The sequence below is a fragment of the Camarhynchus parvulus genome, chromosome 14, assembly GCF_901933205.1.
Source record: "Camarhynchus parvulus chromosome 14, STF_HiC, whole genome shotgun sequence".
Lineage (NCBI taxonomy): Eukaryota > Metazoa > Chordata > Aves > Passeriformes > Thraupidae > Camarhynchus > Camarhynchus parvulus.
Genome location: NC_044584.1, coordinates 2,943,739 through 2,965,288, shown reverse-complemented (window position 1 = coordinate 2,965,288; position 21,550 = coordinate 2,943,739). Strand labels below are relative to the sequence as shown.

Genomic DNA, 21,550 nt, shown 5'->3' with positions numbered 1-21,550 from the left:
AGATACCAGAAGCCCTCAAACAAAGAGACAGCAGGAAAAAAAAAAGATAAATTGGCAAAGCTACCATTTTCCCCCAACCTTCTGCTGAAAACTGGGAAAAATAGAGGGAAAAAAAGGAGAAAGTTCAGCCTGAGGCAGAAAAACATGGAATAATCCAGCCCAAACAGTTAAAGCCTGGCAAAGGTAAGAGAAACAAAATTCCACTGGGAAGTGCTGTACAGCCCTTCCAAGGGTAAGCTGTGGTGCCCTCCTCATCCCTCCAGGCAGCTGGCAGGGATGACTTCCCTGCAGCCCTAAAGAGCAAGGATGGCAGGGGCCAAGGGCTGCAGGTGGCCCTGGAGATGGGAGGTGGCAGGGGGCAAGAGGAGACAGCACCTCCAAGATCTCCCAAAGCCCTTGGGACATCCCTGCTCACAGTTACACCAAGCAGGACCTTGGAGCCACACACAGCCAGCCTGGGCCCCTCCACCACCAAGAGGCTGGGAAACATCTCCAGAGCTGGTGGCCCCAACACATGGTGGGTGCTGCTGCCTCCTTCCTCCCCCTCTTCATCCCCTGAGCAGTGAGGTGAGAGGTGGGGATACCCTCATGCTCCTCAGACACCCAGCTCTCCCCACTATGCTCCTCATCCTGCTTTTCACATGTGCTGCAAGAGCTTTCCCAGGAGCAGGATGCTCACAGATCTTGAAAACCCCACTGTGCCCTGCCACATGCTGCCTAGGATGCCACAGCCTGTCCTGTGTTCACACGGGTGGCTCACACTGCAATCACACCTTCCCCTCACTGATCCAAAAGTCCTCAGCCCTGAGGGCCTCCCTGGCTCCACTACCCCAATTTTTCCGTGGTCAGAATGCAGACATGGGAGGGAGCAAGAGTAATCTCCAGGTAAAGTGTGGGAGTGTCACGAGGAGGGGAGTTTAACTCTCTCACAGACCATCTGGGTGACCCTGAGCAGGCCACTAAAGCCCTGGTGCTGTGATGGGGTGCCCACCATCCCCTGGGACCAGGAAGAGCAGAAGTTACACAGCACAGTCCCAGTGTAACACGGGAACAGCTCCATCTGTCTGCTGCTGGTCCTGCCTGGGCACCAAGAATTAGAGAATCCTGGAGTAGTCAGAGCTGGAAGGGACCCACAAAGGTCACAAGTCCAGCTCCTGGCCCTGCACAGACACCCCAACAATCCCACCCTGTGCCTGAGATCATTGTCCAAGCACCCCTGGAGCTCTGGCAGCCCCGGGGCCGTGCCCATTCCCTGAGGAGCCTGGGCAGTGCCAGCACCCTCGGTGGCAAAGAACCTTTTGGAGAGATCCAGCCTGACCCTGCCCTGGCACAGCTCCTGTTGTTCCATGGGCCTGTCCCTGGTCACAGAGAGCAGAGATTGAAGCTGCCCCTGTGCTTCAGAAGGATGAGGTGATGGTGCTGGTGCCCGAGGAAGGCAGCCTTGGGTCCCTGTGCAGTGCAGGATCCTGATCCTGACCTCCCTGCATCATCAGGAAAGAAAACGGCCAAAGAAACTTGGAGTTCATGTGAAGTTCACCCGAGTTGAGCTGTGCTCCATAAGCAAAACTTTCCTGCCTGACACGAGCGTTCCAGAGCTCATGACCGGGGCAGAGCAGGGCCAGGACTGCGCTGGGAGGATGGGATCGCTTGGCAGGATCCTTCTTCCACTTGCAAAGAAATCAGGCAGGATTCCACCGGGAGTTCCACCTCCTGGAGCTCCAGGAGTGTGCTCACTGCGGAGGTTCCTCAGACCCCAGCTGGACAGCAGCAGTACACCAGGCACAGACAGGGAGAGCAGGAGCACTGACTAAATAACACAGCAGCTTACCTATGTGCAGAAGCAGCCTTCTTGCTGCCCAGGGTTTGGCCCTGTGCTTTGCAGGATTTCAGGGCACAGGAAACCCTGCCCAGGTCCCCTGCCCATACAGACCTGTGGGCACAGCAGGACTTGGCTCTGGAGCCCGGCTCGGGCGGGGAGGATGGAGCAGGAGGATGTGGCACAGGCAGGGACAAGCACATGGCAGAACCTGCACAGCAAACCCTTCACCCAGTCTCCCTTCCCAAGGAGATCCAGAGGCAGAGCGGCCCCTCCTGGGACCACAACCCAGCCCAGCCTTAGGAGGTGCCTCTGCCCTTGGGGCTGGTCAGGGCATGGACAGCAGGGACTGATGCCCCAGGAGCCTCTGATGGATCACTCACTCCTTCAGGACTGGTATCCTCTGACACAGGCCAGGCTTGCAGACTCCAGCACACAGGAGTGAGCACCCCACAGCTCCAGGGCCTGGAGCACAGTGACATCTGTAAACCCAAAAGAATTTGGGTTAAGATTATACCTGCCTGGATCTCCCCAGATTACCTCTGCTCCTGACACTGCCTCTGACCACAGTCACTGCCTCCTCCTCCCCAGTGAAAATGCTCAGGAATCAGAACACTGGGGATGAAAAAAAGATACTTTTTTTAGAACGTGCTCCCTGGGCAGAAGTTTCAGCCTCTCTGGACACCACTTCCAGTACAGAAACCTTGACCTTGGTGCTCTTAGCTACAGTGCCAGCACAAGATGATGCACAAAGCCCACCAGGAAAAGCTGACCTGCCAGCCTGGAGCTCAGAGCAAGCCCACAAGTCAGCCATGGGTCTGGGGCATGGCCAGCACGAGAGCCCAGATGCCAGGAGTCCTAGAACAGCAGCAGCTCCTTCACCAGCAGCTCTCATAAAATCAAAGGTTCCTGGAATGGTTTGGGCTGGAAAGGACCTGAAAGATGGCCTTGTTCCAGTCCCTCTCTATGGGCAGGAATACCAAAGTGCCTGAAAAAGGTGGTCAACATTGCCATGCACCTTTTAAAGAGTGAGAAGCTGGGGGACAAGGAGGGCCAGCTCTTGTCCTCAGCTGCTCAGTGGGCCAGGAGAAGCCACAGGTACCCCAGTCCTCTCTGCAGTGGGTGAAGCTCAGAAGTTCTGGTAAGTTCTGGGTTCTGACCTTAAACGTGGAGTCTGGGGGTAGAGAGGAGAAGCAAGACCAGGGGAGGAGGTGAGTGACCACGGTGCCAGGTGATCCTGCAGTACCTGCCCTCTCAGGGGCCTCAACAACCCCACACTGGGAAACCTGCAGGGTTTCTATGGAGACACAGCCTGACAAGCCAGAGTCCCCCCAAGGTGAGGGTGGCTCCTTTTGGGGCAGCAGGCCAGAGCCCATCCTGACAACACCAAGAAGAGATGTTCCTCACAGCTCTGCTCACCTCAGCAGCTGTTCTGCAGCCATGCTTAACAAACCCTGTGCAATGTCATATGTTCATTTTCCAAAGCTCATAAAATTCAGTTTTTTACTGCAAATCAAGAATGCAACACAAGAAAAATGTAGACTTGTTGGAGAGATTCCAGAGGAGGCCATGAAGATGCTCCAAGGGGTGAAGCCCCTCTGCCCTGGAGACAGACTGAGAAAGCTGGGAGTGTTCAGCCTGGAGAAGACTCCTGGGAGACCTCAGAGCTCCTTGCAGTGCCTAAAGGGAACCTGCAGGAAGTCTGCAAAGGCAATTTTTGGAATAGGACAAGGGGGAATGGCTTTAGGCTGAAGGAGGGCAAATTTCCATTGGGTATTGGAAAGAATTTCTCCCCTGCAATGGAGGTGAGGCCCTGGCACAGGGTGTCCAGAGCAGCTGTGGCTGCCCCTGGATCCCTGGAAGTGTCCAAGGTCAGGTTGGATGGGGCTTGGAGCAGCCTGGAATAGTGGAAGGCGTCCCTGCCATGGCAGGGGGTTGGAATGAGGTGATCATGAAGGTCCCTTCCAACTCAAACCATTCAATGATTCTATGCTTAAAAGCTAAGGAGAGCTCAGACCTCTCCAGGGCAGGGGTAGGCAAAACAAAGCCCACTCCATGATTCTGTGACTGTATAAAACCATTAACAAGAACCCTGCCCTGACCACAGGCACGAGATTTGTCTCCTGGTTACTGCCTGATGAGCCCTGGCAGACCCTGTTGGGAACTTCTTGGATGGAAACCAGACTCTGAACAGACCTGGAAGGGGCTCAGGTGAACCTCTGCACTGTGGGCAGGGTGGAGAGCACATGCAAGTTCTCAGGCTGACACTGGCAGCTGCTGCCAAGTGTCCAGTTCCACCTTGGACAAAGCCAGGCATGATCTTTGCCTTTTCCTGGCCTGAAATCTATCAGATCTGCACTGTCTGGCACTGCCTACATGGAAAATTCTCCTCCACACCGCCCGACAGTTCCTTGTGGCAGAAGATCATCCCTGTCTGACCTTCCCTGTTACCAGAAAAATAAAGGCAACAGAGGCAAAATGAGACAGGGAGAGGAATGTCCCTAGGGAGGAAACTGCTGAGGTAGATGGATTAATAATTTAATTTTCAGGAGAAAGGGAGGAAATGTGGAAGTCAGGAGTGGAAGGGAACATAACTTCCCTCTCTGACCTCCATCAGGCATAAGACTCATCAGATGTGGAGGCCACTTGGGCTCACAACTTCCCCAAAAACCATCCAGCCCACACAGGAAGGGTGGGTATGAGGGATGGGGAAGAGTTACTGTGCAGTAAGACTCCATCAAAGGTGGAAAGAGGTCCCAGCACATCCAAGGACATGGTCCTCCTTGTCCCAGTGTCCTGGGCTGACTCCTCCCTCCCATCTGGCCTCCCCACAGAGCACTGCCCATCCTGCCAGCATCCAAGCCAGCAGATCCAATATCAACCTGGCACTGTGAGATACTCCCCAGGAAGATAAACAGGAGGTGTCTGGAGCCCTGGCAGGCAGAATTAACTCTGCCAGAGGAAACTATCTAAGAGCAGAAGAAACCTGCCCAACAGTGACTGCCACTGCTCAAGGGACAAGGAAGGATTAAAAGTTCTGGAATACCTTGGAAGTGCCAGCTGTCAGGACTATCTGGCTATGTCCATGCTTCTGTGTTTCTTGACCCAATGTCTCCAGAAGCATCAGCAGCAGGACCAGTGATCCCTTCTGCTCCCAGGGATGGAGGGAGCCTGGCATTCCAGAACTGGAGTGTGCTGCTGCCCTTGCTGGAGTTGCTCAAGACATGCAACTCCTCCACACTGCCCTTCCCCACGTCCAAAGTGGCTCACAGAGAAGGAGGTTCATGGCTGCAGATCTGAACACCTGACCAGTAGCAGGAAACCAGGACTATTATGGATATTCCCATTAAAAGAAGCATACTGAGATACTTTTGTGTGCTGGATAAGGGGACTGGGAGAGCAACAACCTTCCAAATCCACTGCACCGGCACCATTAGTAATGAATAAGGTGGAATGACTTCACACCAAAAGGTTTCTGCTGGATATTGGGAAGGGATTTTTTCCTGTAAGGGTGGGCAGGCCCTGGCACAGGGTGCCCAGAGAAGCTGTGGAATCCCTGGAAGTGTCCAAGGCCAGGCTGGACAGGGCTTGGAGCACCCTGGGGTGGTAGAAGGGGTCCCTGCCATGGCAGGGGGTGGAATGAGATGAGCTTTAAGGTCTCTTCCAACCCAAACCATTCTGGGATTCCATGGGAATACCGGGTGGTGTGGCAAGGCTTGACTAGCGCTGAGATTTAGATACGCATGAGGTTTCCCTTTGTCACCAAGGACTGTGACATCTGTGCAATTTCCCCAGTATATCCATGGGGCTTGGGCTGCCTGCTGTGGAAATCCACTGGCACCTTCCAGGCAGAGGCACGTTCACGTAGAAGAACCAGTGGAGATCCTGCAGGATGAAGAGCATCCTCCACTCTTCAGCAGGGACCAAGGCACCCATCCTGCTTTGCAGATCCTGGCCATGGGAAATTGCAGAGGGAATAGGACAAAAAAAGAAAACAAATCAGGCAATTGGGCTATTTGAGAGAAATTAAAGTGTGCTGAGGGTAATGGACTGAGAAATAATCTTATTGGAGGTATCAGCTACCAGCAGAGGGAAGCGGCCAGAGCACTAAATCAGCACAATATTTTATATTTGTCCTTTAAATGCTATTTGTTGCCTGTGCTCTCAGAGAGGAAGGGATGTGGCTGAGGGCTCTGGTCCCAGACAGGGAGAACCTGGACATCACTCTTCCCTGAACATTTTCCTTCTGTTGCTTCCCCAGAGGACTCGATTTCTCCCACTGCAGTGACATGAGAAACAAATGGAGGAGAGCGTGCTGGACCTGCTGGAGCCTGCGGCAGCACAGAGAGGCTCCAGGCCTCGCTCTGCTCCCCACCTCTCCAGCCTCATCATAATCACAAGCTGAGCTGCCTCTCCTGAGAAGACGAGGAAAACTGGGCTCCCAGAGGCTTGTGGCACCAGGAGGGGAGGCACAAGATCTCTCCTTCCCCACCCGCACGGGTAGGTCAGGATGCTCCCAGCTCCCTGCTGGCAGCATGAGGCAGCAGGAGTGGAGCTGCAGGGACCGTGGCTCCTCTGCCAAAGCTGCCTCGGGGCCAAGGAGTGGCTGCAGCACCATGCCAGTCCCACCGGGACCACCAGCTGCCCTCCAGCCTCTGCCTGCCTGCAGGCAACTCAGAAAATGAGCATAAGAAGTGATCTTTCTCAAGGAAATTATTCCTCTGCAATGCTCTCCTGAGGGTAATCTGACTTTCAGGGATGTTTGGAGGGCTCACTCCTCCCCACCCCCATCAGCATGTGCCTCACAGTCACTGTTCAATCATTGTCCCTCCCATCCCCAGGGATGTGAACCCCTGCTCCCCAGTGCACCCAGGGGCACTGGCCATGGCCATTCTCAGGCTGCCAGGGACACAACCAAGCTCTTGAACCACACCGTCCCACGTGCAGCTCAACACCAGGAACTCCGGGGCTCCCCAGCCGGCGTCACCTCACTGCCAGAGAGGTGAGCTGAGGATGGCACACCAGGACAGCCAGCAGAGCCCCTGGACACTGAGTGTCTCTGCGGACAGAGCCCTCCTTGTTCGCTGGGGCTGCAGCTTCTCTTGACCACAGCCATTGCCTCTGCACCAATCCTGCTGATGGCAGCGTCCATCTGTCCATCTGCCACGCGGGGGAAGCTGTGGCTGCACGGAGCCCCGGCGAGGGGCCCCGGCCCCCGGGAGCCCGGACACCCCGGCAGAGCCCGGCACGGCGTGGCAGTGCAGCTCCCAGCCGGCTAATTCAATAAGTCACAGATACCATGACTTCATAAGGCACAGAGGCTCCACAGCTATTAGGGGAATTGGGAGCGGGGGGAGGAGGAGCTGAAATGGAGAAGGGATGGAGACGGGGAGGGTGGAGAGGGGGAAGCTAAGACAAGCAGCAGAACAAAACATCCCATAAATCATGAGGAGCTGCTGAAATACCAGAACAAATGACCCCATAGCTTGGCCATTGTTCCCGATCGAGGGCTTAAAGCGTTCCCAGTTGAGACAAAGCGCCTCGCGTTTCGTTTCAGCACCGCCGCTCGGACCTGGGCTGGGCTGGGGGCTGTGTGTCACCTGGGGCTGTGTGTCACCTGGGGCTGTGTGTCACCTGGGGCTGTGTGTCACCTCAGGGTTGTGTGTCACCTGGGGCTGTGTCACCTGGGGCTGTGTCACCTGGGGCTGTGTGTCACCTTGGCCTGTGTGTCACCTGGGGCTGTGTCACCTGGGGCTGTGTGTCACCTGGGGCTGTGTCACCTGGGGCTGTGTCACCTTGGCCTGTGTGTCACCTGGGGCTGTGTCACCTCGGGCTGTGTGTCACCTGGGGGCTGGGTGTCACCTCGGGCTGTGTGTCACCTCAGGGCTGTGTCACCTGGGGGCTGTGTGTCACCTGGGTCTGGGTGTCACCTGGGGCTGGGTGTCACCTCGGGCTGTGTGTCACCTCGGGCTGTGTGTCACCTGGGGCTGTGTGTCACCTCGCTGTGTGTCACCTGGCTGTGTGTCACCTCGGGCTGTGTGTCACCTCAGGGCTGTGTGTCACCTGGGTCTGGGTGTCACCTGGGGCTGGGTGTCACCTGGGGGCTCGGTGTCACCTCGGGGCTGGGTGTCACCTCGGGGCTGGGTGTCACCTGGGGCTGTGTGTCACCTGGGGCTGTGTGTCACCTCAGGGCTGTGTGTCACCTGGGGGCTCAGTGTCACCTGGGGCTGTGTGTCACCTCAGGGCTGTGTCACCTGGGGGCTGTGTGTCACCTGGGGGCTGTGTGTCACCTGGGGCTGTGTGTCACCTCAGGGCTGTGTCACCTGGGGGCTGTGTGTCACCTGGGGCTGTGTGTCACCTCGGGCTGTGTGTCACCTGGGGCTGTGTGTCACCTCGGGGCTGGGTGTCACCTCACCCCTGGCTGGCACCGCGGATGGGGTGGTGATGCTCTCCAAGGTTGGCTCCCCACAGAAGGCGCTGCCCGCAGCTCGGCCTGCCCAAAGCATCTCCTTGCTCCCACAGCTCCCAGACTCTTGCATCCCTTCCCTTCCACTGCAAGGCTCAGGGCCTCACTTCCCTTGTTTTCCCTCACTCAGGGGAAGAGCTTCCTGGCCTGGGGAGAGAAAGAGCTCCAAGACTTCCCTGGAGTGAGACAGCTCGAGTAGGGCTGTGAAACCTGGAGGAGCTCTGAGCCCACCGTCTCCATGGTGCTGCTACTCTTTGCCTCCCAAAAAGTTGATAAAAACTCACTTTGTGCTGGCTGACTTGGCAAAGGGACAAATGTCACACAGAGAGTCCTGGGGACAGCCCCAGACAACTCTGGACAGCTGTGGGAACAGCACCAGGCTCTCAGGGAGCTGTGCAACAGCAGCAGCCCCATGCACTGGATCAGGAACAGTGGGATGGATCAGTTGGCAGCTCAGCACTTCCTCCAAGCCCTGCAGCTCCACCAGGACCACGGCACTTGGTGCCAGGAGGAAAGGACCCCGTGGATGGGGACAGATCACCTGGCTGCTTGCCCACAGCAGCGACAGCACCAATGCTGGAGGCACTTCCACAGCAGGGACTCCATACCCAGCCATCCAGGCAGAACCTCCACACCAATTGAGACCACTCAGAGGGGAAATATTACACTTTAAATAACTTCCATGAAAACAGTTCCCTTAAAAACTTTACAACCAAACCCAAAACACAAGGCAGAGTGCAGCAGCAGTCACGTGCCACCTCCACCAACCAGATGGTGCCAGCGAGGTTCCCATGTCTGGTGGCTCCAGCTCACTTGGCACCTTCCCCCCGGGCCTGTGCGGTCTGCAGGGTGGCTGCTGGGCTGGCAGCTCCTGAGCATCGCAGCTTTTGGCAGCGAGGAGCCAAGGGTCAGGCAGGAACACGAGCTGCAGGCAGGGCCGAGCCCAGGCTGAGCCTGTCACAGGAACTGAGACGCTGCTGCCAGCACGGCTCAGCCACAGGGTGGGCAGCCAAGGAGCACAACGAGATAAGGGCACGGGGGGAGGCAGGAATGCTGCGTTTTTCCTGGCACCATGGGAATAGGCTATTCCAACCACGGATCACAGGGAGGCTGTCTGACAGGGAAAACGCCGGGAGCCTGGACAGAAAATGCAGTGAGTAAGCAATGAAGAAGAAAACAGAGGGAAATCAGCGTGAACAAGTGGTGAGTATGGGAAAAGGAGTGTGGGGGGAAAGCAAACCCAGGAACAAACAGAAGGAAAACCAGAGCTAGAGCTAAAAAGCAAAAGGAAGGGACAAAAGGATTTCAGAAGAACAAACCTGCAGGGCTGAAAATCCCAATGAGCAATGGAGCTGAGAGGATGCAAGAGGGAACAGAGGCTCCCAGCTCTGCTCACACAGGAGCGAGCCAGGGATTGCAGCCCTTCCATTGGATTAAGCCTCACTTAAGAGGGAAGGTACATGTGGGGCATAGCTCAGGTAACACGCACTGGAGAAGGCTCTGCTCGCTCTAAGTGGGGAGAACAGGGATTGCTGGAGTTTTGACATTGCTGTAGGACATTGTGAGGACTCCATGGGAATCACCAGCTTTCACCTTCGCCTCACCAGCAGAATGTGGTGGGCTTCAAGTCAAGGGTGCTTCAGTAGCCTTGTGCTGTTTAGGCTTGGGAGCTAGATTAGGACCAGAGATCACAGAAAGCAGAGCTTTACTAAACAAAATCCCAACTACTTCCTTGCCTAAGTTACTTTTGCCTCATTTGGAGCAGAAGCTGCCTTGGTGACCCAGCGCACACCATCCAGCAAAGAGGAGAAGGGAATCAGCAAACCTGGACAAAACCAGACATGTGCAGCCCCCAGGTTTCTCCCAAAGATTGGGAAAGCTCCTCTCCAGCACCTCTGAGCAGCAGGACACCAGCACAGGGAGCCATGGGCTGAGGTGATCCAGCACAGGCCTGAACACTGGGGACTTTGTGGCATTGGCTTAAAAAAAATACCCTAAAAAAGGCCTAATAATGAAGTATTTATTTCAGCAAACAACATATGAATGAAAGAAGTGTTTTCTCAATACTTCACTTTTTCTCTGCCTTCTCTCCCTTCCCCCCAGCAATTTTGTTTTTAATAAGTGGAACTAACAGGGCTTCGCTCACTGCTGCCGGGCTGGGAGCAGGGCCTGGTGCAGCACAGGAACACGTGCCATGGGAATAGAGCTGCCTTGTGCCACCAGCGTGCCCCCTGAGCCAGGGACATGGGCTCTGATGGACACACACACTCCTTGGGAGCATCCCCGGGCTGGGCAGCAGCACAGGACATCCAGCCCCTCACTTGTTGTGGCAGCAAGGAACTGCATCTCCTGGCCTGGGGCTCCTGGCACTGGAGAAGGGCCACGTGGAGGTGAAGGCATCTGAGTCCTGTCCTACCTGGCTGTGCTCAGAGCAGGAACACAGTGTTAGGCTCCGTGCAGCTCCTTCACTTCTACCTCAGCTCCATCCACCCCTGCCTGAGCATCTGAATAATTGGGAGCCCTGGAAAACTGGCTCAGCTTGTCCTGTGTGGGGATGGGTTGCACTGACAATGCTTTGGTGGGAATTTCAAGCAGGAAACTCCAATCCCTGTCCCAGACTGACACCCAGCTTTTCAAAGCAAAGAGCACAGATGATGTCATGCTTTTCTACCTCCTCCTTGACAACAGGCAACAGCAGGTTGAGAAGCTGTCCTTGGCCTTCAAGCCTTGAGGAAGGATGGGCAGGATTCTCAGAAGCTGCTGATTTGGGAAAACATGGTCCACTGCTCTTCCATGCCACTCCTACCCATGTGGGATGAGCTGAACCCATCACACACAGTGTGGGTTCTCACCTCTGTGCAGAGGCAGGTGAAAGGATGCAGTGGGAGCCCTGGGTTATAAATACAGCCAGATTTGATGGGGGTAGATATTTGCTCTGAAAGACAAGTTAGGCATCTGTAGGATTGCCAGGATATGAACCAAGTTTCCCAGCCAGAGCACTGAAGAGCAGCCTCACGTGCAGCCCAGGATGGTTTGGAGTGACTACCTGAGGGTGCTGATCCTGCTGTGATGAGCAGAGATCCCTGGTGGTGTACAGGGAACACAGAGAAAAGCTGTTTCACACCAAGGAAAAGGCCAGGAGATCCCTTAGCAGGTCAGGGCTGCAGAGAAGGCTGGGACAATCTCTGAATGCCTCTCTGAGGCCCTGTGCACGTGAGATGGATGGGAGCAGGCAGCGGGCAGGGTCCTCAGCCCACTGCCACCCTCACCACTGTGACCCGCTGGGGTGACCCCTCCTCTGTGCCCTGCCAGCCCCTGAGCTCCAGCAGCCTGAGCCACCCACTCCTGGCTGCCCTGGTGGTGTCTGATCCAGCCCAAGACATCTCCAAGCTGTGGATCAAACCCCAGTGCAGGGTGGGAGTCCTGCCTGGCTGTGCCTGTGTCCCTGCAGGATGGGGACATCAGGGCTGTGTCCCTCAGCCTCAGAGCCCTGAGCTGCAGCAGGAGGGCCCACAGCAAATCCAAGGCAAAGGCAGCCCCTCCTCAGGCAGAGCTCCTTTCCAGGCTGCTCCACAGAATCCCTCCAAAAGAGCATCGTCTGCCACTGCCGCGAGTCCTTGCTGCACAAGGTGCTGTGCCAAATGCAAGACAGATGGTTTCCCCCAGGAAAACGCTATGGAGTGGGGGAAATGTACCACAAATATCCCCCAACAGGGCTAAACTGGGACCTGGGGGCTTCAAAGACACATTTAGAGAGGAAAGAGATTTGATGGGTTCTCATGCTCCTTTGTTATGAATATAAAGACAAACTCTGATTGTTTTTAATGAGCTCTCTGTTGTTTTCCTATTTGCTACATTACAAATTCACATATTTGTCTCTTTGGGAGATTGAGAGTAATTGCAGACCAGGTTTCCTCATGACATCCTCTTAGCAAAGGGAAGAAAGTTGTGTAAGTGGAGAGGAAAGCAGTCTGTGCCTAAATATCCTGAATTCTTTGCTTCATTAATATCTGGTGAGCTTTGATGCTCAAGGAACCTCAGATAAAGGAAGCCTTTGAGGAGGGTTCCACAGCCTCACACTGAAGTGTTAGAACACACAATAAATGCCAGAAAGATCTCCAAAAAAAGCAGGGAAATTGAAAACCAAATTCGACATTCTTGCCATTTCTAAGGACTTTTCTTTTTTTTTCTTTTTTTTTTAAGTTTTACCCTCCTTTATCCAAGCAGAAAGCAATGCAATTTCCAGCTCTTTTGAATACCCTTAGCAGGTCACCTCTAACGCTGGGATGGCTGGCTGTGATCTGCTTCCAAGGCTTGCATCAGAGCTCAGAACCCGGGATGAATGCCTCCCTGCCCGAGTGGGGAATCTCTCTGAGACCTGGGCTCACACAGGGGCCCCAGCAGTGCAGCAGAAGGAAGGAGGGAGCCCTGCACCCCTGGGACAGCCGGGACCCTCCCACTGCTCCAGGCATGGGGACGGAGGGCAGCCCCAAAGTGGCCCTGCAGATCCCAGAGCTCCCCCAGAGGCTGAGGCTGCCCCGCTGTGCTGGGAGCTCCAGCTGAGCCAGGAGAGGAGCACAGGGCACTGAGGGACCCCGGGATGCTCCTCCAGCAGCTCCAGTCCCTGTGTGCCTTTGTTCCTGCCCCTGGGGGAAGGGGAAGGGAAGGGAAGGGGAGGGAAGGGAAGGGGAAGGGGAAGGGGAAGGGAAGGGGAAGGGAAGGGAAGGGAAGGGAAGGGAAGGGAAGGGAAGGGAAGGGAAGGGAAGGGAAGGGAAGGGAAGGGAAGGGAAGGGAAGGGAAGGGAAGGGAAGGGAAGGGAAGGAGGCAGTGGTGGGTGTTGCCAGAGGCTGTGTGCTCGTGTGCCCCAGCTCAGCAGACACTCCCTTCACCCACATGAGCCCTGACAGACCCTCAGCTGGGGGCTGGTTCTCGTTTGATACCTTGGGGGAGCCTCTGCAGCAGGTGCAGGGGTTTGGGGGGTCGCTGTCCCATGGGACATCGCTTTGACCATGGCAGCCGTGGGAAAAGGGGACAGGAGGGCGACTGGAGAGGCAGAAGGTTTGTCCCCAGTCCTGTCCTGCAGCTCTTACCATTCAATGCTCAGAGACCTGGGCCGGAAGGCAGACAGCTCGGCCGAGCCATACTCAGCTTTCCTTCTCTTCTCCTGCTTCTGCTTCACCGACAAGCGGTGGGCAAACCTAGCGAGGCTGCTCTCCGACCTGGGGAGGGGAGAGGAAAGGTGTTAATGGCCCTGCAGCCCAGGGCACAGCCAGGGCACAGCCACAGGTGCTCAGCGCTGAAAGGAGGAGGCTCCCAGAGCGGGCAGTGGCACCAGCCCTGGGGATGGGCAGCAGAGGAGCAGCAGCACGTTTGGTATTGCTCAGCAGGCCAGGTCCGTGTTAGCCAAACTGGAGCTGCAGCATGGCAGGCTGAGAGAGCCAGGTCCTGCTCCCTGTGCAGCCAAATCACCTCCCCAGGCTGTGCATTCCTCCCCAAGCTCCAACAGGTGACAGCCAGCACTGCAGAAACAGCCAGGGACACGTCAGTGGAGAGAACCAAAGCAGACTGAATCAATGGCCACACGCTCCTTCAGAGAAGCCCTGGAGCCCCTGTGGCCTCCCAAGCACCAGAACAGCTTCCCTGAGGAGGGCTGACATGGAAATCAGCCCACATCAGAGAGGTTTTGGAGACAGAAACAGAAATGTGTGGGAGCAAATGGATTCAACTGAAGGACCTGTCTGTGCTGACAAAGCCCCTTCCCAGTAGGTGGGCGGCACTGCCAGCCCCTGGCACCTGGGAAAGGCACATCCACAGGCTCTGGGAACTGCTGCACATTCCAGCCCATCCCAGCCCTGTGCAGGGAGAGCTGCTGGCCCAGGGCACACCTGCCCTGCCTCCAAGCCCATGGCACAGGGGCTCACAGGCTGACACAGGCTGGGGAGGCGCCTGCCCCACAGAAACCCCCAGCCCTCTGCCTCCCTCTGGCACACGGAGCCCCCAGAGCCCCCGTGCCCAGGGTGGCACCCCCAGGGCCCCCCATTCTGAGGGTGGCACCCCTGGCTGGGGCTGGGCACGGGGCACAGCCTGTCCCTGCTGCCAGCACAGGAGCAAGGCAGGACAAGCCTGGGGAGCTGGGACACCCAGACTTGGGCACAGGACCAGGCACCGGGGCTGAGTGCCAGCCCTGCCACACACACTGTCACACACTGTCACAGCCACTGCCTCCTGTCCTTCAGTGTGCCAGCACAACCTGCTCCCACTGCTCAGCCAGCCCCGGGCTGGGCATGGAAGGGACAGGAGGGATTTGACAGAGGTCCCAGGGGATGAAGGACAGAGCTGGGGGGAACTTTGAACCTACACACACTGCAAAAGCCAATCCTCTCCTCTCCTCTCCTCTCCTCTCCTCTCCTCTCCTCTCCTCTCCTCTCTCCCCCCCCCCTCTCCTCTCCTCTCCTCTCCCCCCCCTCTCCTCTCCTCTCCTCTCCTCTCCTCTCCTCTCCTCTCCTCTCCTCTCCCCTCTCCTCTCCTCTCCTCCTCTCCTCTCCTCTCCTCTCCTCTCCTCTCCTCTCCTCTCCTCCTCCTCTCCTCTCCTCTCCTCTCCTCTCCTCTCCTCCCTCTCCTCTCCTCTCCTCTCCTCTCCTCTCCTCTCCTCTCCTCTCCTCCCTCTCCTCTCCTCCCTCTCCTCTCCTCTCCTCTCCTCTCCTCTCCTCTCCTCTCCCTCTCCCCCCCCCCCTCTCCTCTCCTCTCCTCTCCTCTCCTCTCCTCTCCCCCTCCTCTCCCTCCTCTCCTCCCCTCCTCCCCCCCCCCTCTCCCTCCTCTCCTCTCCCTCCTCTCCTCTCCTCTCCTCTCTCCTCCCTTAAGCACACAAAATACCTCCAAAGAAAGAGAAAAAGAGAAGCTATTTCTCAGAACTGAGAGCTCCCTGCCCCTCCTCACAGTAATTAGGCCAGCCCCGACCAGCTAACAGTTTTTTCCCTGATACATTTTAAACACAGACATCTTCAATTCATTAACTGGTTATTGATTTATTTTTCAGCTTATGAATTGCTGTTGCTGGGGATGGTGTGGAGACAGCTTTCTGGAGAGGGCTCTTGTCTCTCCAGTCCCCGCCAGCAAAGAGCTGTTCAGACCTTCCAGGGCAATTCTTTACATTCTTGAGAAAAAATCCTACTTTGATGTAAAGGATGAGGTTTGCCTTAAAAGAAACCCAACAAGAAACCCAAACCCTAACTTCCCCCACTCACAGCCAGGGAAAAGAGGATGAAGAGGAGTGATCCTGGTGCCCACAGAGCAGAGCCCGGCACCAGCACCACCCCCACCACCCCGCTCCCCTTTCATCTGGTGTCAGAGCTCAGCTGGAATGGAGAAGATCCCATTTGGGGAGGGGTGAGAGGTGGGCATTGCCAGCCAAGGCTCTGCAGCAGCCCCAGGCATGGTGTGGACACCAGGATGAGCAGGGCTGACCCAGCAATGGGGCTGGCAGTGGGAACAGGCACTGCTGGCTCCCTACAGCACCTCCTCAGTGGCATTTGGCTGCTCCTAACCCTTCCCACCTGCCCAGAGGAGCTCCTGCCAGCCTGCAGGGATGAGGGCTCCAGCCCCAGCAGAAGGAACGCTGGGGATGTTGATCTGGGGACTGCCTGCAGAATCCTGCCCTGTCTGCTGTGCTGACCCCAGCTCCACCACAGTCCCTGCACCACGACAGCCACCCCTCCCAGCCTGCAGGGATGAGGGGCTGGGAAAGCCCCGGTGCCCTGCACAGATGCAGGAAGGCAGCAGCCCCTGTCAGAAGTGCCTCTGTGGTGCCGGAACATGGCCCTTGCAATGACCACCACGGGGACAATCACACCCCCAGCAGCTTTACCTGGATGTATCCACCTGCCCAAGCATGGCAGGAGCAGCCACTGCGTCCCTCAGATTGGATAAAACCAACAGCATCTGTCGAGAAGAGCTGGTGGGCGAAAACAGGGCCATGTGCCCCATGGGTTATCTGCAGCAGGGTTATGGATGAAGGAGAGAGTCCTGGGGGCAGGGTGGGCTGCTGGGGCTGGAGAAGCCACCTGGGTGCTCAGGAACATGTGGCCTTGCTGTGAGTCCCCAGTCATGGCATCAAAGGGGAAGGCACAGGGACACAGGGGATGGATGCTCTCCAGCCCAGGGCAGGGGTTGCCCAGATCTGCCTGATGCAGGACAGACAAGCCAGTCCATGTGTGAGTCAGAAGCTGACCAAGAACTTTGGGGTGCTGATTGCACCCCCCAGACCTGCTGGCCACCACCTCCAGCTGCTACAGGCCAGGTAAAGGAATGGCTGTGACAGCTCTGACAGCCCAACACCTCCCCCGAGAGCTGTCAGCAACTCCTCCAGCCATGAACCAGCCTCCCTCACCTCCGCCAGACCCCAAAGCTCCAGCAGAAGCATCACTAATTAGAAGCCAGGAGCACATTACAGATCATCTGGCGATTCACACAGAGCTGCTTTACATAAACTGTGCTGCAGAAGGGGAATGAATCATACCTGCTCTGCCAGGGCCCTGCTGGCGGGCCAGCTCCCAGCTCCTGTGCTGAGCTGCCCCGGTCCCCTGGGGTCAGAGTGCTCCCAGGATGGTGTGCCCAGGGCTGGGATGCTCCCACAGCTCTGGGCACTGTGCGGGGGCAGTGGGGGTGAGCCCCCAGCACAGGGAGGGGGATGCTGTGGAGGCCACTGTGTTACTTCCCAAGTGCTTTCCAAACATTAATAGATGTCCCTGTCCCTTAAGAGGGATCAGCGTTAGGGATGTTAAGGCAGAAGCAGGGAAACTGAGGCACAGAGAGGGCACACAGGTGAGACAGGCTCCCGGTGGCTGTCAGCATCCTTCCCCTTGTGCTTATCTGACAGGCAAGATTTGGGTGCCTTCCCCCATCAGGACCACACACTCAGCCCCACAGGTGCTGGTCTGGGGAACAGGCAGCCCCAGGTGGCACTGTCATCCTGAGCCAGCTTCATCCCAGCCACAGCATGGGGACAAGGCCAGCCCTGCCGCTGCACAGCACTGCCCCAGGTCCAGCCGGGCTCACCTGCCCAGCCCTCCCTCAGAGGCAGCATCTGTGCAGCAGCTCAGCACTGGAGCAGCAGGGCTGGCACTCAGGGCGGGCACACTGGACACCGCTGGCACCTGCCAAGGCAGTCCCCACACACCAGGGGACACGTGGGAAAAGCCATCAATCGGAATGTCGACCGCAGCACCGGGAAGAATTGTCTCCTGACAACCAGAGAAGGTTGTTCAGCTACTGTGCTGTATCATAAATCACACCTCTATGACTTTGCCATCTGTCAGCCAGATTACACGTGTTCAGAGTCCCATGTCAGCATTTAAGTCAGAACACGGCATCTTTTTCCAGAAATAATTATCAGCGCTGAAGGCTCTTGCAGCAATATCTGTCCTCAGCCCTTCTCTCCAAAGCTCTGGAGAGAAGAGAGCTGGTGTTCCCAGAAGGGCAGGACAGCCACTGTGGCACAGCAATGCACAGCCTGGTGTGACATGTGCCCCCTAAGCCCACTGCTTCAGGCACAGGGAGGGGCAGGTCTGGCTTGGCAAACTCCCTCCTGGCATCAGCCATGGCACCCAGCACCCTGAACAGAGCAGGCAGGGACAGGCAGAGGCAGAGGCTGCTGCTGAAGGGACAGGGACAGTGCTGTCCCCAGCCTGGTGTGTGCTGAGAGCCTGGGAGTGTCCAACCAGGATGAGCAGAGTACCCAGAGCAGCACCTGGACACCAGCCTGGCCAAGGAGGAAGGGTGCAGCTAAGCACAGGGCACAGCTCCCGCTGCCCCCGTGCGCTGCATGACACAGCCCGTACCCATCCCTTCACCCCACGGCTTTTCCGGGAGTCCAACCCCACAGGAGTGACTGCCAAAGCCCCAGCCTGCCGAGGCAGTGGGCAAGGCAGGCAGAGCACAGACATGGAGGGCTGGCAGCCTGTCCCCATCCTGCCTGTGCCTCCAGCAGCTTGCTGAGCCGGCCCCGGACACGGCACCCAGCGCACAAATCCCTCAGCTGCCCTGGGATGAGGACAAGGGGCTGAAGCAGCGTCCTTCGCCCCCTCGCTGGCCAGGCAGGCGGATGAGCAGTGACATTTCCCAAAGCTCAGTACAGAAACACACAGGCACCGGATTCATCCTCCAGCTTCACCCGCCACACACGGGCGTGGATCCGGCCGGGGGTTCGCAGTCACCACCGCATTCCCCACACCACAGCTGGGAAGTGATGACAAGCACAATCCTGATCCCTCGGCTCCGCATCCCTCCCTCCCCTGTGGTGATCCGCTAAAGCCTTTTGGCAGTTTGCAGCCGCCGGGGTGAACGTGGGCCCGCAGGAGCCCGGGTGCCTCAGCAGGCACCCTGCAGCACTCTGCCATGGCTGGAGGGCAGGGACACCAGGGGCCATGCAGGCAGGGACACCAGGGGCCATGCAGGGACACCAGGGGCCACGCAGGCACAACTGCACCGAGCCACGGGTGAGGGATGGCTGAGGTCACGAGAGAGCTGGCCCCGGCCCCGACACAGGATGACCAACACCAGCAACACCTCTGCCCCACCAACACACCCAGCCAAAGCCCTCAGCACCACACGCGTACCAGCCATCCATCCCACAAGACAGCACATCCAGGCAGGAAAACCTCCCACTTGTTGCATACTCTTTAGCCTGAGACTCGGGAGCCAGCACGTGCCTGTGGCTCTGAACTAACCCAGATGTGGGCAGGCAGCTCCCAGCCTCTTCCACCAGCACAGGCAACAGTCCCGGGACGAGCCATGGGCTGCCGGCAGCCCAGGCAAACAAGCAGCGTTTCAGCTGGCCCTCCCTCCGTGGGGAGCAGCCCCTGCACAAAGAGCTTTGAGCCGGGCTCATCCCCAGCGGCATCCTGGCTGCAGCCGGGCTGGGGAAGGCGGCTGTGCCCGGGGTGAGCAGTGCTGCGAGCACAGAGCCCTGCACTCTCTGCGCTGCGCGGCTCGGCTGCTGTGAGCAGCTTATTTGCACAGGTACAGTCAGGATAAAATAGAAGGAAAATAACCAAAGCTGGAAAGGTTCTTCCCAAGCAGGGAGCAGTCTTTTGGGAGAGAGAGGGTTTGGAAACCCTCACGGCCACAAGCACGCAGTCAGCACTGGCTGCGCACAGCGCTCCGGCGAGCCCTGCTCCCGGTGGCACGCTTCCCACTGACCATGGTCCCAGGCACGAGAGTGTCTCCAAAGCAGCAGCCAGGGCCAGGACCCAGTGAGCCATGCCCAGCCGTGCCCTGCAGGGACAAGGACAGTGACAGATTCCCGCGAGCCACGCGAGCGATGCTCACTCACCTGCACAGCCTCTGCTCCCTTTGCTCTTGGTGCTTGGCTCACCCACTGCCAGAGCAGCAGCTCATCCCAGGGCGTCTCTTCGGGAGAGTCCCTGTCCCCTCTGTGCACACTCCCATCCTGAGCGGGGTCCCTGCTCCCATCTGCGTCGCCTGACCTCCTCAGCTGCCACCTCCGCTTCCCTCACCCATCACCTCAGGTTTCTCGTTTGCTCTGTGCTTGGCTCTTTTTTTCTTTTATTTTTTTTCCTCCCAATCTTGTTTCTATAGAAACGAGATTAGCAGAGGGGGAAATAAAACAGCCCCATGTGACTCAGATTCCGACACTGAAGAATCTCCTGGTTGTGCTTGCTGTGGCTTTACATAACCAGGAGCCTGTGCGGGCTCAGATGGGGGTACCGGGCTGGGACGAGGGACACGGGGCCCAGCCAAGGAGAACTCAGGTGAGCAGGATCAGGCTCAGGTGAGGAGTACCAGGCTCAGCTGTGGAGGGACTACCAGGCAGAAGGCAGCGATGCCTCACCTCCACTTGCTTTGGGTTTGCTGTGACACCCCTGATGCAATGACATGTCACCAAACCCTGCATGGCCCTGCCTCACTACCTGTTCCCATTGAGAAGGGCAGAAAGCAGAAGCAGGAATGATGAAAACTGCTCTGAGTGTCACCAAAACCTCTGGGGTCCCCAGCTGAGCTTTGGAGGAGGAAGCCCCAAGAGCCCCTGTGCTGCCAGGCTGTTCTGCCCCTGCCCTCAGCAGGGCACTGGTCTCCAAGCTTCAGGGACTCATGGGTGACCATGCAGGCAGTCTGGTGAGCTGCAGACAGCCACATATTCCACTCTGCTGACATTCCTCCTCCTCAGTCTCCCAAATCTGTGAGCAGTGCCCATGACTGGGCACACAAACCACAGACTGAGCTCTTCCATCACTGTTTTGGGGATCGACACAGGACGCTGCCCACAGGGACTTCCCAAGCCCAAACCTTAGCTCCAGGTGAGTTGGGAAGTGCTGAGGATCCTGTCTGAGGACTCCCATGCGTTTCCTTAGCTTGGGGACAGATGATGATTGCACATGACCAGTGCTGCCTGCCAGGGTCACCCACCCAGAGCTTCTGCTGATGAACTCCTTTGTCTGTATGGCGCACTGCACTTCTGCTGCACCTCTGGAGGCTCAATCCCCACACAGCCCCCACTCCCCAGGTACTGCCCAGGACTGAAAAAGAGGCAGCATGCCCTTTTACTTGGGTACTTTTTATAGCAATAGGACAAGGAGAAACAATTTTAAAGTAAAAGAGAGGAGATTTCGATTAGATGTTTGGAAAAAATTCTTTGCTTATTGTGGTGAGACCCTGGCACAGGGTGCCCAGAGAAGCTATGCCTGTCCCTGGATCCCTGGAAATGTCCAAGGCCAGGTTGGATGGGGCTTGGAGCAACCTGGGACACTGGGAGGTGTCCCTGCCCACAGTAGAGGCGTGGAACAAGATTATCATGAAGGTCCCTTCCAACCCAAACCATTCCATGATTTCTAGGATTCTATGAAATGGGAGTCTAGGATGATGTCCTGCCAGAACACAGCAGTGAGGTGCCTTCCCCATGGAACAGCACGGAGCTCAGCTGGGCTAGCAAAGCAGCAGAACATCTCCAGAGGTTTGGCTCCTACCCAAAGGAGGGAGCATTGGCTTATCCAGTTCCTCCAAGTCCCTGGTTTTCCTTTGGGATTTCAGTGTCCCATTTCTCAGGCTGACTCAGCCATGATTAGCTGGTGAGCTCTGCTGCTGTGACAGCCCCAGGCCTGCCTGCAGGATATGACATTAGGAAACCTCTCCTCCCCTAGGGCACACTGGTGTTCAAGGGGGTCTCAGTTCCCTCCCTGACAAGCTCAGGACAGATCAGACAGAATGTCAGAGCAACTGTGGGCAGCCATACTGAGAGCAAGTGATGAATTCGG

General features: G+C 57.1%; 1 protein-coding gene across 1 annotated transcript in view; it reads right to left on the bottom strand.

Moving 5' to 3' along the window:
• Positions 1-21,550, bottom strand: part of LOC115909321 (ankyrin repeat and fibronectin type-III domain-containing protein 1-like) — a 192,523-nt gene that overhangs the window by 28,882 nt on the left and 142,091 nt on the right. The window contains 1 exon segment of the mRNA XM_030958540.1: positions 13,373-13,501. Coding sequence (XP_030814400.1) covers positions 13,373-13,501 — 129 coding nt within the window.